Below are 14,663 nucleotides of genomic sequence, written 5' to 3'. Positions count from 1 at the left end.
CTCTCATTTTCCACCATTCCTTCTCTGTTATACAATTGTTTTGTTTGAGTTGGCTTGAGATAAACATTCAGTTGGGAGACCATTGTTCTCATCTCTGAGGAATCATTGAGCAGAGCAAAAGCCTTCATTTCATAATCTGTGCAATTCATCACCACTGTTGACCAGCCCTTATCTGCTGATAAAATAATGTCCTGATCTTGTTTCAGGTCTTTCAAGATGTGTTGCTCTGTTGGGCTGAGTGTATTGTTTGGTTTGTGTGCAACCAGCACTGACAATACATGGCATGTTTTTCTCGCTGTTCTATCTCTACTCTGTTGAACATGGACTCTAATGCTGCTATAAATTCTGTTGGTGAGGCATCTCGTGTGTTAAACCATTCATCATTATCCAACTGTTTCCTTTTTCTCCCGTTTTTCTTTTACAAGGGCCCTAATAACATTTTCTAGGTCAGTGACTAATTCTTGTGATAGACAATGCCCCTTATGTGTATTGATAGATGCTTTATACTTGCCCCATCTTAGATGGGAGTCATTTATTAATACCTCTAACGTACGTTTGCTGAATGCTTTTGCCCTAGGTCTGCTCATCTTCAAGTTGACTGGTGGTCGGTATAGTAGGCTGCGTGGAATGACCCCTTCCCGAGTGCATCGGTTTAGGAAGCATAGTTGTTCATAAGTGGAAGCCTCGCGTGCTGAGAAAGATTCCCAAAGCCAAACTGTTTGAAGCACTAGCTGCCCATGTTTCTCATGAATGAAGGCAAATATACATGTCCTAGGATAATGTTGCAAGATCCAATCTGGATCAGTCATAGGACCAGAGGTTTAGTCTTTTGAACTTTCAGACAATGCTGGAGCACATCCTCAGGGAACTTTTCTCTACTGGAAGGTGTGTTTTGGGTTCCTTCTATACATCGTATTTCTGTGGTGCTTTTCTATTGGTTGATTGGTGTGTTGATGGCTGCTTTTTCCTTGTGCTACCAAGTCCTCTGCTCCTAAATACCTGATAAGCTGATGGTAAATCAGCATGCCTGTTGACTGACAAGGGGCCCATTTCCCAGACTTCAATCATTTCCCTGGCTATCTTTGTTCCCATACATTTGCAACTGAAATACAGCAGGAAAAGACAAGTTGATGAAGAGGAAGAGGAAGCAAAGTAGTGGCCACAAAGGATTATTTTGGCAAATGCAGTTGATTTTGCTGTAGATTTAGAGCAGTTTTATATAATAATACAACAAATAACAGTATCATTTATTTTATCAAATTTATATAGCCGCTCATCTCACCAAAAGCAACTTTGGGCATTACCCAACGAGATAAAACAGCAATGTAAAAACTCAGATATAAAATGTAAAAATCCATATGAATAAATATCATAGAAACCAAAGATGATAACCCCTAAACAATGATAGAGATAAAAATGATAATTTTATCAATTTTATTTTTATGCACTTTTATCATATTTATATTTTCATTTATGTTGAAGCAAACAAAATTATGACAATACAATGGAAATAAATGTTATTTTGAACAGCAATTACTGTATAATGCTGTAACATTATACAGTAATTGCTAGATGGAAATGAAAGGGAGGCTAGATGGAAATGAAAGTAGCAGCAGTTATAAGATTTTAGAACTAAATGGCTGTGTTCATATGACACAGCTGAGCAATATAGCCATTCTTTAAAAAAGAGAAATTTTGAGAATCCTCCCAATTCTTTGAAAAGTTATTGTTCCTATCCCACCTCCTACCCCCTCAACTGGACAAAAGCAAATTGAAAACTTTCTAGCAGCTTTACCAAGATTGGAGCCATTGCAGTAGAATTTAGGGATGAGTCTTACTCTGCCTCTTTCTCTCTATTTTACAGAGTAAAACACACAAAGAAAAGGAAATGGAAATGGAGTATCTAGGAAACTTCTGTTTCCTGGGATATTTTGGGACTTCATCCCATTCCTACAGCTAGTTGAGAGTGTTAATCTTCTTCTCTCATCTCAGTTTGGAAAACCTGGCTAGCTAGAGACAAAAAACTGCTCCACTGGTCATCTTACCTGTTGATAAAAACCCACTTTCTCCTTTGATTCAGCTAAGCTAAGGCATGAAAAGGGGGCCTATTCATTTACCAAGCTACAAGGAAGGCAACACTAGATTCAACAGATAACACGTGTTTGTAGACGGTTAATTTTAATGTTACTGCATTTCATTTCCCTCTAAACCAGGGGTAGGCAATCTTGGCTCTTTTATGACTCGTGGACTTCAGCATGCCTGGCTCAGGAATTCTGGGAATTGAAGTCCACAAGTCATAAAAGAGCCAAGGTTGCCTACCCCTGCTCTAAATTCAAGATTTAGGTCTCTTTCCTACTAATATCTCTGTTTGCATTTGTCAGAGTAGATGAATAGATACCTAGTTCAAAAAAAACTTACGTCACAAAACATTAAGATGCTGTAATATTGTCTTTTAGACTAACATGCCTTAGTATCTTTTGTGAGTGCCTCTTAATCTGCAGATGAGAAGGGAAATTTCATACATTTGAGGAAAAATAAAACCTATTGGCTTGCCACAGTATGTTTAACAGATCCTTCCAATTATGGCTTTGAGCACATTATCCATCCCATTAGAATGGTGAAAATTAACATTTTTTTAAAGCACTGATATTATTTGTAAATGTAACTTCACATTTGCCTTCAATCAATATCTTGCAAAAGACAAAAAATGCATTACTACCAAAGTTAGAACTTCAGTGGTGGTAAAGCCTTACAGTGTTTCTCAACCTTGACAATTTTAAGGCATTGCTGGCTGTGGAATTCTGGGAGTTGAAGTCCACATGCCTTAAAATTGTCAAGGTTGAGAAACACTGCCTTAGGAACAAGCAGCAACTCACCTGGGGCATCCAGCAGCTCTCTCCGCAGGACTTGTTCTAAATGTTCCAGGGTGATCTCCTCTCTAGCTTGACCAGCTAGCCAGGAATCCAGGGCCACCTTATTGATGATGTTGCCACCAGTGTTGCTGAGTATAAAAAAAGAATATTACAGGTAGTCCTCAACTTACAACCATTTGTTTAGTGATCGTTCAAAGTAGAACAACATTGAAAAAAAGTGACTTATGACCATTTTTCACACTTATAACCACTGCAGCATCCCCACAGGATCTAAATTTGGACACTTGACAACTGGCATGTATTTATGATGGTTGCAGTGTCCTGGGATCATGTGATCACCTTTGGCGATCTTCTGACAAACAAAGTCAATGGGGAAGCCAGAGTCACTTAACAATTGTGTTAGTAACTTAATAACTGCAGTGATTCACTTAATTGTGGCAAGAAAGGTTGTAAAATGGAGCAATGTTCACTTAACTGTCTTGTTTAGCAATGGAAATGTTTAGCTCAATTGTGGTCCTAAGCTGAGGACTATCTGTATCTCATTGACCAACAGAATTTAGCAGTTGCAACAAAATATAACCTTAATACATAAGCTGTCTCGTCCAGTATTCACAATAGTATCATAGGGTAACGTTGTTAGTCATTGTACAAGAAAGTCCCAAGGGTGAAAATTTCTCATTTCTACTGATACACTAAAATCAGCTTGAATTCACTTGTATTTCCCAGAATGGCTTATGGTGGAATGTTAAGGACAGAAAATCTCTCTGCAATCATACAGTATATACATTTTAACCTCCTGTTTCCTGCAATGAGATAAAGATGTGGAACATGACTATTTTACCCATTTCTTTTTTCTCCCACTCTTTTGGGGGATTGTTATTATTAATTATTATTATTAATTATAGTGGAATAGGTAGAGTGAGAAAAGAAGCACTTGTTTTAAGACATCTAATGCATTAATAGCATTCATGTTTGCTGTCTTCCCTCTAAAGATGATTTTCAGTGAGGGATTTGGTTTACTTTGGTAAATCCCCAGCCTCTTAGGAAAAAGCAGTTGGCCTTTAGGTAAACTTTGCTCCTAGTAAATGAGAAAAAAGAAATTGGCACAAATCTTACTAGTTTCAAAGGTCCAGTGCAAAAAAATATAGGTAGCAAAAACTGACTTACAGTGGTAATTTGGTATTCATCTGCTTTGAAACTTATCAAATTTGGTACTCAAGGATTTTGATGTGAAAATTTTGCCCCAGTACTCATCAGGTTCTTAAAGCACAAGCTAGAATTTGTCAATGTTATTCCTTATGGGAAAAATCTGGTACTCATCATTTTTGGTACTTGCTGCACTTCCTAAAACTAATTAATGATGAGTACCCAGGTACCACTGTATTTGCTTTTCAAACTCCATTATTGTTATTAGCAAGCCAGCTTTTAATAAAGGTAGGTGAGATTTTAATTAATGTTCCAAGCTTCTTTTGGGATGTAAGGCAAAGGTAAATATATCCTTTTGCTTAATAAAACTACTGTTGACTACTTGACCACAATCATGCAGTTTTATTCACTGTAGTACGAAAATGGTTTGCCAATGCTTTCTCCTGAATCCTGATAGTTTCCCAAGCATGTTCTTAACCATGGCTGACCCTGCTTAGCTCCAATAAATTCAGCCACCTACAAATTACATTTAAATTGATATACTCAAATCTAATTGGAAAGAAGAAATTTTGAGCGTAGTACAACTTTTTTCCTGAATTTCATTCCTAGTGCCCGGACCCCATGAATATTTTATAGTAAATGTTATTTATTGTATCAGCAGGAGCTGCTTAGAGAGAGAGGTATTCTTAAGTACATGAGTCTTCCCTCTCTAAAGGGAATCCTTGAATATCAGCAACATTGTAGACAGTAGAGTCAGAGAACAAAATGAACCTCTCCTGGATATTTCTGTACTTGCACTATACAGAATTTGTAAAAGGACAGAAATAAATCTTACTGCTTTTGCAAAGTTCAGCTTTTAAGCTAGACCAGGGGTGTCAAACTCAATTTCATTGAGGGCTGCATCAGCATTTTGGTTGCCCTCGGGGTGGGTGTGGGGGGCGTGGCCAGGGTGGGTGCAGCCTCCTGGGTGGGCGTGGCTGGGGTGGGTGTGGCCTAGTGGGTGGGCACAGCCAGCTCTACATTGCTCGTGTCAAGGGTGCCTGTGGGGTCCTGGGTAGGAGTAGGGCAGATCCGAGGGTCTCCGACAGAGGGGGGTGGGACCAGGGCAAGCACCAAGGCATGGTCCACTGGAGGAGCCTCACTGTCCCTCTCAGGCCATGCGGGGAGACTGGACGGTGGCGCCGGCTGCCCAGAGCCCTGGGCAGCAGAAGTCAAACGCCCAGGCCAGCCCACGAGCTCCTGTGGCACCAAGCCCAGCCCCACTTCCCCAAGCGGGCACCTAGCTGTGCTTATCTCAAGGCTGCTGCTGCTGTGCTTGCTCTCCTTAGCCAGGATGCTCATGATGGGTACGAGGGCAAAGTCAGAGGGAGGCCCACTCCCTTTCCATGTGAGGAGGCCCGGCTTTGTATCCAAAGCATCCTTAGCATTAGAATGGGAGACCCCCAGGATAGGCCAGGAGGGGATGGTGAAAGGGGACTTCCCTCAGACCCTCCCTCCCTCCCTTTCCTTCCTCCCTCCCTTTCTTCGTTCCTTTCCTTAAGAACAGAGTGGTGGAAAAATATTTGAGATGAGGGAGGGAGGGAGAAAAACAGGCAAGAAATGCAGCTGGGGAGGTGTCACCCTTGGTGAGGAATGAAGAAATGCACCATTGCCTGGAAGTGGCCAGAAAATGGCCCTCGCCTACTTCACATATCTGGCTTGGTGAGCTCTGGGAGAGGAGACATCGCGAGCAGCAGGAGAGTCGACATTACTTGCACAAAGCCGCCCAGCCCCCAGCCTGCCAATTTTGGCAGGCAGCGCCGTGTTCTCCTCACAGCAGCATTGTACTTCTCATCAGATTCGCGCCACCTGGCTCAGCTCTTGGCGCTGTGAGGAGAGCGCCCCGCTGCCTGCCGAAACCGGGCAGGCTGGGGACTGGGTGGCGTTGCGCAGGTAACATCGACTCTCACACTGCTCGTGGCGTCCCCTCCCCCGGAGCCCACCAAGCTGGATATGTGAAGTAGGCAAGGGCCATTTGTTGGCCACTTCCAGGCAATGATGCATTTCTTCATTCCTCATGAAGGGTAACACCTCCCCAGCATGCGCCCAGAGAGCGGGGCCGACACGACAGGGGGCAGTCCCTCGCTGTTTCCAGACAGCCTTGTGGAGCTAAGACTGAACGTGTTTCAGCATAGATGGCCACCACGAAATTGTACATTGGCTCCCGGCCAGCCTGGGCCGGAGCCAAGGCAGCGGGGACCTTTCCCTCACTGTTTCCAGGATGGCTTTGTGGGCGACATGAAACCACTTTGCAGGTTGGATCTGCCCTGCGGGCCTTGTGTTTCACATGTCTGAGCTAGACCAAATGAAAGTGCAACTCAGGATCTGTTGATGGAAGTGGCAAGAAAAAATTTTTAGGAAGAACTTTTGAATAAACTTGTGGAAGTCTAGATATGTTTCTAGATTTTTTTACCTCATTTTTTTTTTACCCTGGACGACTGTCAGTATTAAAGCAAAGGTCTTTTAATATTCTGAAAAGTCCCCAGAATATATGACTTAGGATTTGTTTCTAACACTTAAAACAAAATTTACCTCAGGAAAATGAAGATGGACCGCCAGTAATGAACCTTGTCAGTGTTGCCATTGTAACCCACATATGGTTTGAGGGCCTTGAGGAGATCAGGATGAAACTTCTCTGCTTCATCAAAGATGAACAAGGATTGTTCACAGAGTTGGGCTGTCTCGGTGATTTGTTTTGTTAGCTGGACCTGAGTGAACAGGCATAAATAATGATGAAATTTGCATAAACAAAATTGGTACAGCCAGAGATTTATTTATGGCCTTATATCCCATCTTTTAGAACTGATGCTTATTACATAGCCTTAATAACCTTTAAAAGCAATTATAAAACATCAAGAAAAATGAAGTCAATATGAAATTACCAACAAAATCTAAAATCCTTGTTTATATGCTACCAGTGAGGGAACCAGAAATATTTTCCAAGGGACAATGATCTATAGATCTGTGATTCCCACCAAGAAGGCTTTTATAATTGCCTGACAAAGCACATTTCTGAGAGCAAATATGGGACAACCCAAAAGTAAATAAAAATGCAGCCTGGCTAAAGGAGGTGGGTAATTTTTTTAAAAAAGATTAAAATGAAAGAATTTGAGAGGCTGCCACAAAGAAGAGGGCATCACGTTATTCACCAAAGCACCAGAGGGTAGGACGAGAAACAATGGTTGGAAACTGATCAAAGAAAGAAGCAACCTGGAATTAAGGAGAAACTTCCTGACATTGAGGACAATTAATGAGTGGAACAGCTTGCCCTGGAAACCGTAGGCACTCAGTCACTGGAGATTTTTTTAAAAAGAGGCTAGACAGTCACTTGTCTGAGATGGTATAGGTTCTCCTGCTTGAACAGGGGGCTGGACTAGAAGACCTCCAAGGTTCGGTTCTATTCTATTCTATTTTATTCTATTCTTAATAATAAAGTTGGAAGAGATCTTGGAGGTCATCGAGTCCAACCCCCTGCTCAGGCAGGAAACCCTATACCATTTCAGACCAATGGCCATCCAGTCTCTTCTTAAAAACCTCCAGTGTTGGAGCATTCACCGCTTCTGGAGGCAGGTTGTTCTACTGGTTAATTGTTCTAATTTTCAGAAAATTTCTCCTTAGCTCTAGATTGCTTCTCTCCTTGATTAGTTTCCATCTGTTGCTTCTTGTCCTTCCTTCAGGCGCCTTGGAAAATAGCTTGACTCCCTCTTCTTTGTGGCAGCCCCTGAGATATTGGAACACTGCTATCATGTCCCCTCTAGTCCTTCTCTTCATTAAACTAGACATACCCAATTCTAGCAACTGTTCCTTATATGCTTTAGCCTCCAATCCTCTAATCATCTTTGTTGCTCTTCTCTGCACTCTTTCTAGAGTCTCAACATCTTTTTTACATCGTGGTGACCAAAACTGGATGCAGTATTCCAAGTGTGGCCTTACCAAGACATTGTAAAGTGATATTAACACTCCACATGATCTTGATTCTATCCCTCTGTTAATGCAGCCCAGCACTGTGTTAGCCGTTTTGGCAGCTGCAGCACACTGCTGGCTCATATTTAAGTGATTGTCCACTAGGACTCTGAGGTCCCTCTCATAGTTACTACTATTGAGCAAGGTACCCCCTATACTATACCTGTACATTTGGTTTTTCTTGCCTAAATGTAGAACCTTACTTTTTTCACTATTGAATTTCATTTTGTTAGATAGCGCCCAGTGTTCAAGTCTGTCCAGATCCTCCTGTATCCTAAGCCTGTCTTCTGGAGTGTTGTCTATTCCTGTCAACTTGGTGTTGTCTGCAAATTTGATGAGTTCCCCATCTATCCCCTTGTCCAGATCGTTGATGAAGATGTTGGGCCCAGAATAGAGCCCTGGGGCACCCACTACACACTTCCCTCCATGTAGATGCAGTTCCATTGAGGACCACACGCTGAGTACGGCCAGCCAGCCAGCTACAGATCCATCTGGTGGTGATGCTGTCTAACCCACATTTTTCTATCTTATCAAGTAATAGGTTGTGATCTACTTTATCAAATGCCTTACTGAAGTCCAAGTAAATTATATCCACAGCATTCCTCTGATCCACTAATTTTTTCACTTGGTCAAAGAACGCAATAAGATTTGTCTGGCATGATCTGTTTTTGACAAACCCATGTTGGCTTTTAGTAATGACTTTGTTTGCCTCTAGGTGTTCGCTGATTCATTGTTTGATTATCTTTTCCAGAATCTTCCCAGTTATTAAGGTCAGGCTGATAGGTCTGTAATTTCCTGGGTCCATTTTTTTCCTTTTTTTGAAGATGGGAACTACATCAGCTCTTTTCCAGTCTTCCGGTAGTTCCCCAGTGCTCCAGGATCTTTGGAAAATATAGTTCAATGGTTCTGAGATCACATCTGCCAGTTCCTTGAGAACCCTGGGGTGTAATCCATCTGGTCCTGGTGATTTGAACTTGTCTAGGCTGGACAGGTGCTCACTTACCATTTTCTTGCCTATCTTAACTTGCGTTTCTATTCTGTTTTTTATGGCACTATTTTTGGTAGGTTGGTCTGTTTTTTCCCTTTGTGTAAAGACAGATGCAAAAAGCGAGTTAAATAGTTCTGCTTTCTCCCTGTTGCTTGTCACCTTCTTGCCACTTTCCCCCACTAATGGACCAATCATTTCCTTCACTTTTTTCTTGTTTTTTACATGTTGAAAGAAGCTATTCTATTCTATTCTATTTCCTATTCCTATTCTAATTTGTAATAACAGCAGAAATAGAGAAAAGAGTAACTGCTTTTGGTTGAAACATGATTGGTCTGTACTTACTCATTGCCAAGCAGTTTAACAATATACTACCAGCAGGTGAAATTGAAGATTGGCTAACTTCTGGCAAAATTCACCTGATAATGAAAGATCCAACAAAAGGGGCAATACCTGGCAACTACAAGCCAGTTACCGGCTTACTTACAACTTTCAAATTGTCGATGAAGATTTTCAGTCATTTAGGTAGAGTTGTCGGAAAGCTGAGTCATGGCAACTGGACTTTTCTTTTTTTAGTTTGAAATGCTTAGCTACTTGGATAAGCATTGGAAGAATATTTGAGGAGAGTGAAGAAGATGCCATAAAGCAGAGTTCCCAACATTTTCAGCTTTATGTACTGGCGGGGTGGGGGTGGGAGAGGGGATGGTTCCGAGCAAATGATAGGCACATGCATAGTTCCATTTGCAGCCACCACTTGCACAAATGGAGCATACATGCATGCAAACATGTGCTTACCCACCACCTCTGCAGCCTGGTTCCAAACAGCTCAAGGCCTAGAGGTGGGCCACGGCCGAGGGTGGGGACCCCTACCATAAAGTCATAATCATTCACAATCATTCATAGTATTCCATAAAGGCTTACTAAATATTGGAGAAACTAAACTGGCCCTCAAGAAAGACTAACTGAAGAACAGAAAAGAAACATGGCAAGGCAAAGGATTACAAAACCAATAAACAAAAAACTAGCAGGCTAAGCAGATAACAGCAAGACTTGGCAAAGGCTAAGAGCAGGAATATTATTAATATTATTAAACACCATCTGTCTATCCCAGATCCTTGGTCAGAACTCGAGAAGTAGACAAAAATGCCAACTCCAATCTAAAGATCTGGCCAACTGCGCAGCCAATCATAACATATTAAATTTTTATGCCACCAAACTCTGGTTGTTCTATTAATTGGGGCCCATGATTCAGATTGCTCAACCAAACTTTTAAACTTGGACCTGCCTTTGACCATCCCTTAGATCAATGATATTGTCCTTACTATTTTGTATCCTGGGCCAAAGTAAATATCCCATGTGCTTTGATCTAGTCTTGTCAAGCTACACTATTTTGTTTGGATCTCTAAGGACAAGCCTCTGCCAATATGCCCTTTGCTAGAGAGAGACAACTCAGCAGAATTAATTCAAGCAGATCTTTGGACATAGGAAAATTTGTATGAACATAGCTAAATTTCAAGTTAATTAGTCAATCCTGGGCTTTTTAAAACCAATGGGAATGACAATCTAGGCAACTAGTACGGGTATGTGGTGTAACATTTCAAATTTCACTGATGTTGTGTTCCCTAAACATTCAGGAATTCTGAAGTTCCTTATTTGTACATTTCTCAAGATAAAAGAATTGATTCACAGATCTTCTGCATACGCCTAAGTAACAGCTCCTTCCTAAAACTGCACTATACTTAACACCTTCCCCTCCCCGTCCCATATACAAATATCCTCTCACCTTGTAAAGGTCCAGGTAATTGGGATGAGGGAAATGAAGTCCTGAGATGAAAATTTTAACACAGTCACTTTTTAGGCCATCTCGATAAAGATGTTCTGCCATTAAACGAGCTACAAAGTTCTTGCCAGTTCCAGACCAGCCATGAAAAGAAAGAGTTAATGCTTTCTTTGGCTGTGGTGTTTCCAGAAAACCCTGAACAGCTTTCAGGACAATTTCTTTTGCCAAATGTTGGCCATGGAGCCGTTTGCTCAGAACCAGTTCCAAGCCTGTGGGAAAGAAAAGAGGATGAATCTCTTGCATATCACTTGGAAACTGTAGAATTGTCAAGCATAAGGATTGTATAAAAGCACAGCGAAACCACAAGTTGTAGCATTGACTCCAAAATCCACTTGTCAAAACACATGACTGTTCTTTCTTTCTTTATAGAAATTCGTAGTTCTTGTAGCTGTGGAAGAACATATGCTTAATGTGGGAGAGAAATCTCTAATGGTCCTTCACAAAAGAAAGATTTCTGATAACTGCATTTGATAAAGTATTCTCTATGTAAATTCTTATTTCTTATCTCTGATCCTTTGCTTCAGCAAGTAACTTGGAAAACATGACACAACCTGCAGAATTAATCCACACTGAAAACAAAAATGTTTTTTGAAAGTGATCAGAGAATATGCAAACCCAGTTTCTATTAAAGGCGACAATTGTGGTTTGAGCAAAATGGCTATTTCCTCATCTCCCAGAGCACAAAACCCACCAAAGACTGGAGAAGCAACTATATGGAGCACTTGTGGGTGATCTCATGTCCTCTCCTTGTCTGGAGAGGAATTACGAAGAGCCAATCTACTTGCTTTTAGGGGAGTCATCTTCAGTTCACCATTTCTTCCCAATTAATTTGATCAAATATGTATTCAATCTCAGTGCTTTAATCATTAGTTTATAACTGAAAGAATTGGTCTCTATTTCAAATAAAAAAGGAACAGTGCAACTTTAGTTTGTTGGAACTACAAGGGAAAGAATTTGTTTTTATAGCTTTGTCATCCTCCAGAAAGATATAGTATTATACTAAAAAGAGATGCAATTGGGAAAAGAGTATTGAGTACTATAACTTATTTTTAATAAACAAAACAAAATCCACAGTGCCTAAGGCAGAGCTGATCGGTCTTTGAGCCAAATAAAGCTGTGTAGCACTCCCAGATCACACTCCTAAATTTCAGAAGCATAAATGCTGACTTTTAGTAATACAGTATTTTTAATATGGAGGAGGGGAGGAATTAAAATAAGGAGAAAGTAAAGTCTATACCTGTGATATTGTTGACCACTCTGCAGTCTCCTGTTGGGCAGCACCTGCCAAAGCCACAGTACCAGGTAGAGACTAATTCAGTTACCATGGATAACTTCCAATCTAAAATGTAAGAGAACCAGATTGGGAAAAGAAAAATTTGAATTGTGCCTAGGCAATTGGCTTGAAGAAACTTCTACTTGTTCCCCATCCTCAGTCTGTTTTTCAAATCTTGCTGTTACCTATTATATTTTCATTGCGTCTGATGAAAACTATTCACTTGCCCAAAGTAACCAACACTGCATGGCAACTCTTCTTTTTCTTTTCATTTCTGCTGCAAGTGCAATAGCAGCTTTGTCTACTATTCTTCTACAAGTGTAATTCCGCTTTTCATGGGTTACTATTATTTTTAACACTGAACTAAACCAGCCAGTCTGGGATAGCCAATTGAAAGGACACAGGGATTTCAGCACACAGATGCAAAGATATAAGAAACCCAACAAGAAAACCAAGCCTGTTTGTTCCCTATAATCCTTTTCTGCTTTCACCGACAATGAAAAAATTGTAAAGGTAGACCACACATGGGCAGAGAACATCTCTATGTTCTATCTAGAAAAGCATTTCTCAACCTTGGCACCTTTATGAGACAGTGACTTCAACTCCCAGAATTCCCAGTAAGGCCAGCATCTTGAAGTCCAGGCCTGTTAAAGTTGCCAAGCTGAAAAACACTGTTCTAGAAGGAAGGAAGTGGTTAAGTTTTGGATGGATAAATTTTGCCAAAAATAAGAGGCCACACATGGAAAGTTTCCACTATTGTAATTCAGACGAAATTGGAATTGGATTAGTCTTTCTCCCCTGATGTCCTGTTCATTGTCATGCCTGTGTTTGAGAGCTGTTTTCTATAGGATTGGCTCACTATTAGGAGACTAAAGAATCCAATCCATTTTCCAGAAGGCTCTTGAGGCTTTTTTTTTTTATGGCCCATGGTGTCTGTTCTGCCTGGTCATCATAGGATTTTACGTTGTCATTCTGCACATGTAAAATTGGTTTTGCTGTACAGAGAGCAATACTGTAAAGGGGCAACGGACTTGCTACTTGATTGTAAAGTTTGACATTTTACTTCTATAATTATCTCAGAGCAATATGAAACATATTCCAAAATACCTAGATAAATCAGAATAAAAATCATTTATTAAACCTATAAATTATATGATGTTAGTAAAACCTTGTGGGCTTTCATGGAGCATTTTTCTTTATCCTTTAATCAATTTATTTGGGCATTTCTTAGAAGGAAGATATATCCGACTGAATCCCCAAGGTTTAAAATATCAATGCAAAACGGAATTTATTCTATGCCCTCCTGAGCTGTAATACCACGTTCAGAATATATTTAGAAATGGGATTGAAGTCTGCATTAAAGAGAAGTCTGCATTAAAGAGCAGCACACTTCCGCGTCCTCTTTTCCATAGAAACCACAGTAAGAATTCTGGGAGTTAAAGGCTGCAAGTGTGAAGTCGGCGCCCATTCGCGAGTGAGAAATACAGCAAGCGCCAGGGAGGAAAAAAAATCCCGGGGATCCTACCATGCTGTTCCAGGATGCCTCTGCTGCCTTCCTCTTCTTCCTCGCGCTGCGTCCTCCCTTCCTCCTCTTCCTCGCAGCCTTCCTGCCACAACTGGCAGGCCAACAAGTGCCAGTACCGGCGGGAAACGTCCCGCACGGCCCCAAGCTGCTTCTGCAAATGCTCATACTGCCGGTGGCTCAGGAGATCCGCGCTTCCTGCCTCTTCCCTACGGTCCTTACTCGCCTGCGCCTGTTCGCCCATCAACTGCAACGCCAGGCAGATATATAGCAGCACAGTCCGGCACCCCATAGCCATCTGTGGAAAGAGGAAGCTGGAGCTACGGCACCGGACTGTCTATATCGCTGGGAAGCCGAGACCAAGCTCAGCTCTGCAATGACTTGGGAGCTGATCTCATTTCCTTTTAGCTAGCGGGACTGTTTCCTCCTTTCCCCAGAGGCTGAAGGCCTTTCGCAAGTCTGATTTGGAGAGAGATGTCCCCCTGGATTTTGGAACCCAACTCGTGTAGTTTGGCTTTGCTTCCTTCAGAATAAATTGATTGAGAAAGAATAAATGAGAGAGTGGGCGGAGCCTTTTGGCCCGTGCTCGTTTGTTTCGTCTAGAGTCGGAAGGGGCTCTCTGACCTGCCCTGTCCTGGAAAGGGGGAGAAGGGCGCCCGGGGTAACTGCTATAGCCCTGTCGGATGTTTTCCTTGAATGGAGATAGACTATGCTGGGATCATCCTCTTTATCACTTCCAAGAAGTTTTAATTTCTCATTTTGGGTGATCGCAACAAAATAACTGCCCCCCCCCCCGTGCATATTCTCCACTGAAGAGAAAGGGGCGGGGAGGCTTAATGAGACCTGCCGTTTCTTGCGCTGCTAAGGGGAGTATTTGATTTCACGAGGTTCCGTTCCGGTAATAACACTGCGACGTGCGCCTAGCCAGGGATCCGGTTGTCCTGCTAGCCTGAGGGAAGTTAGCCCATAGAAGGAAATATTAAAAAGGCAGAAAAATATATTTTTCTTCAAAAGGACTTTTT

General features: G+C 41.6%; 1 protein-coding gene across 1 annotated transcript in view; it reads right to left on the bottom strand.

Moving 5' to 3' along the window:
- Positions 1 to 14,663, bottom strand: part of TOR3A (torsin family 3 member A) — a 20,612-nt gene extending 5,949 nt beyond the window's left edge. Inside the window, exons 1-5 of the mRNA XM_039337181.1 lie at positions 13,645 to 14,663; positions 12,084 to 12,185; positions 10,790 to 11,055; positions 6,591 to 6,766; positions 2,877 to 3,001 (exon numbers count right to left, since the gene is read on the bottom strand). Coding sequence (XP_039193115.1) covers positions 2,877 to 3,001; positions 6,591 to 6,766; positions 10,790 to 11,055; positions 12,084 to 12,185; positions 13,645 to 13,939 — 964 coding nt within the window. The 5' untranslated portion in view covers positions 13,940 to 14,663. The remainder of the gene's footprint in view (positions 1 to 2,876; positions 3,002 to 6,590; positions 6,767 to 10,789; positions 11,056 to 12,083; positions 12,186 to 13,644) is intronic.

Source organism: Crotalus tigris, unplaced genomic scaffold (assembly GCF_016545835.1).
Source record: "Crotalus tigris isolate CLP2741 ecotype Arizona unplaced genomic scaffold, ASM1654583v1 scf7180000017668.6805642782:7212621, whole genome shotgun sequence".
NCBI classification, from domain to species: Eukaryota; Metazoa; Chordata; class Lepidosauria; order Squamata; family Viperidae; genus Crotalus; species Crotalus tigris.
Note: the sequence above shows the minus strand (reverse complement) of the source record. Positions and strands in the feature narration are given on the sequence as shown.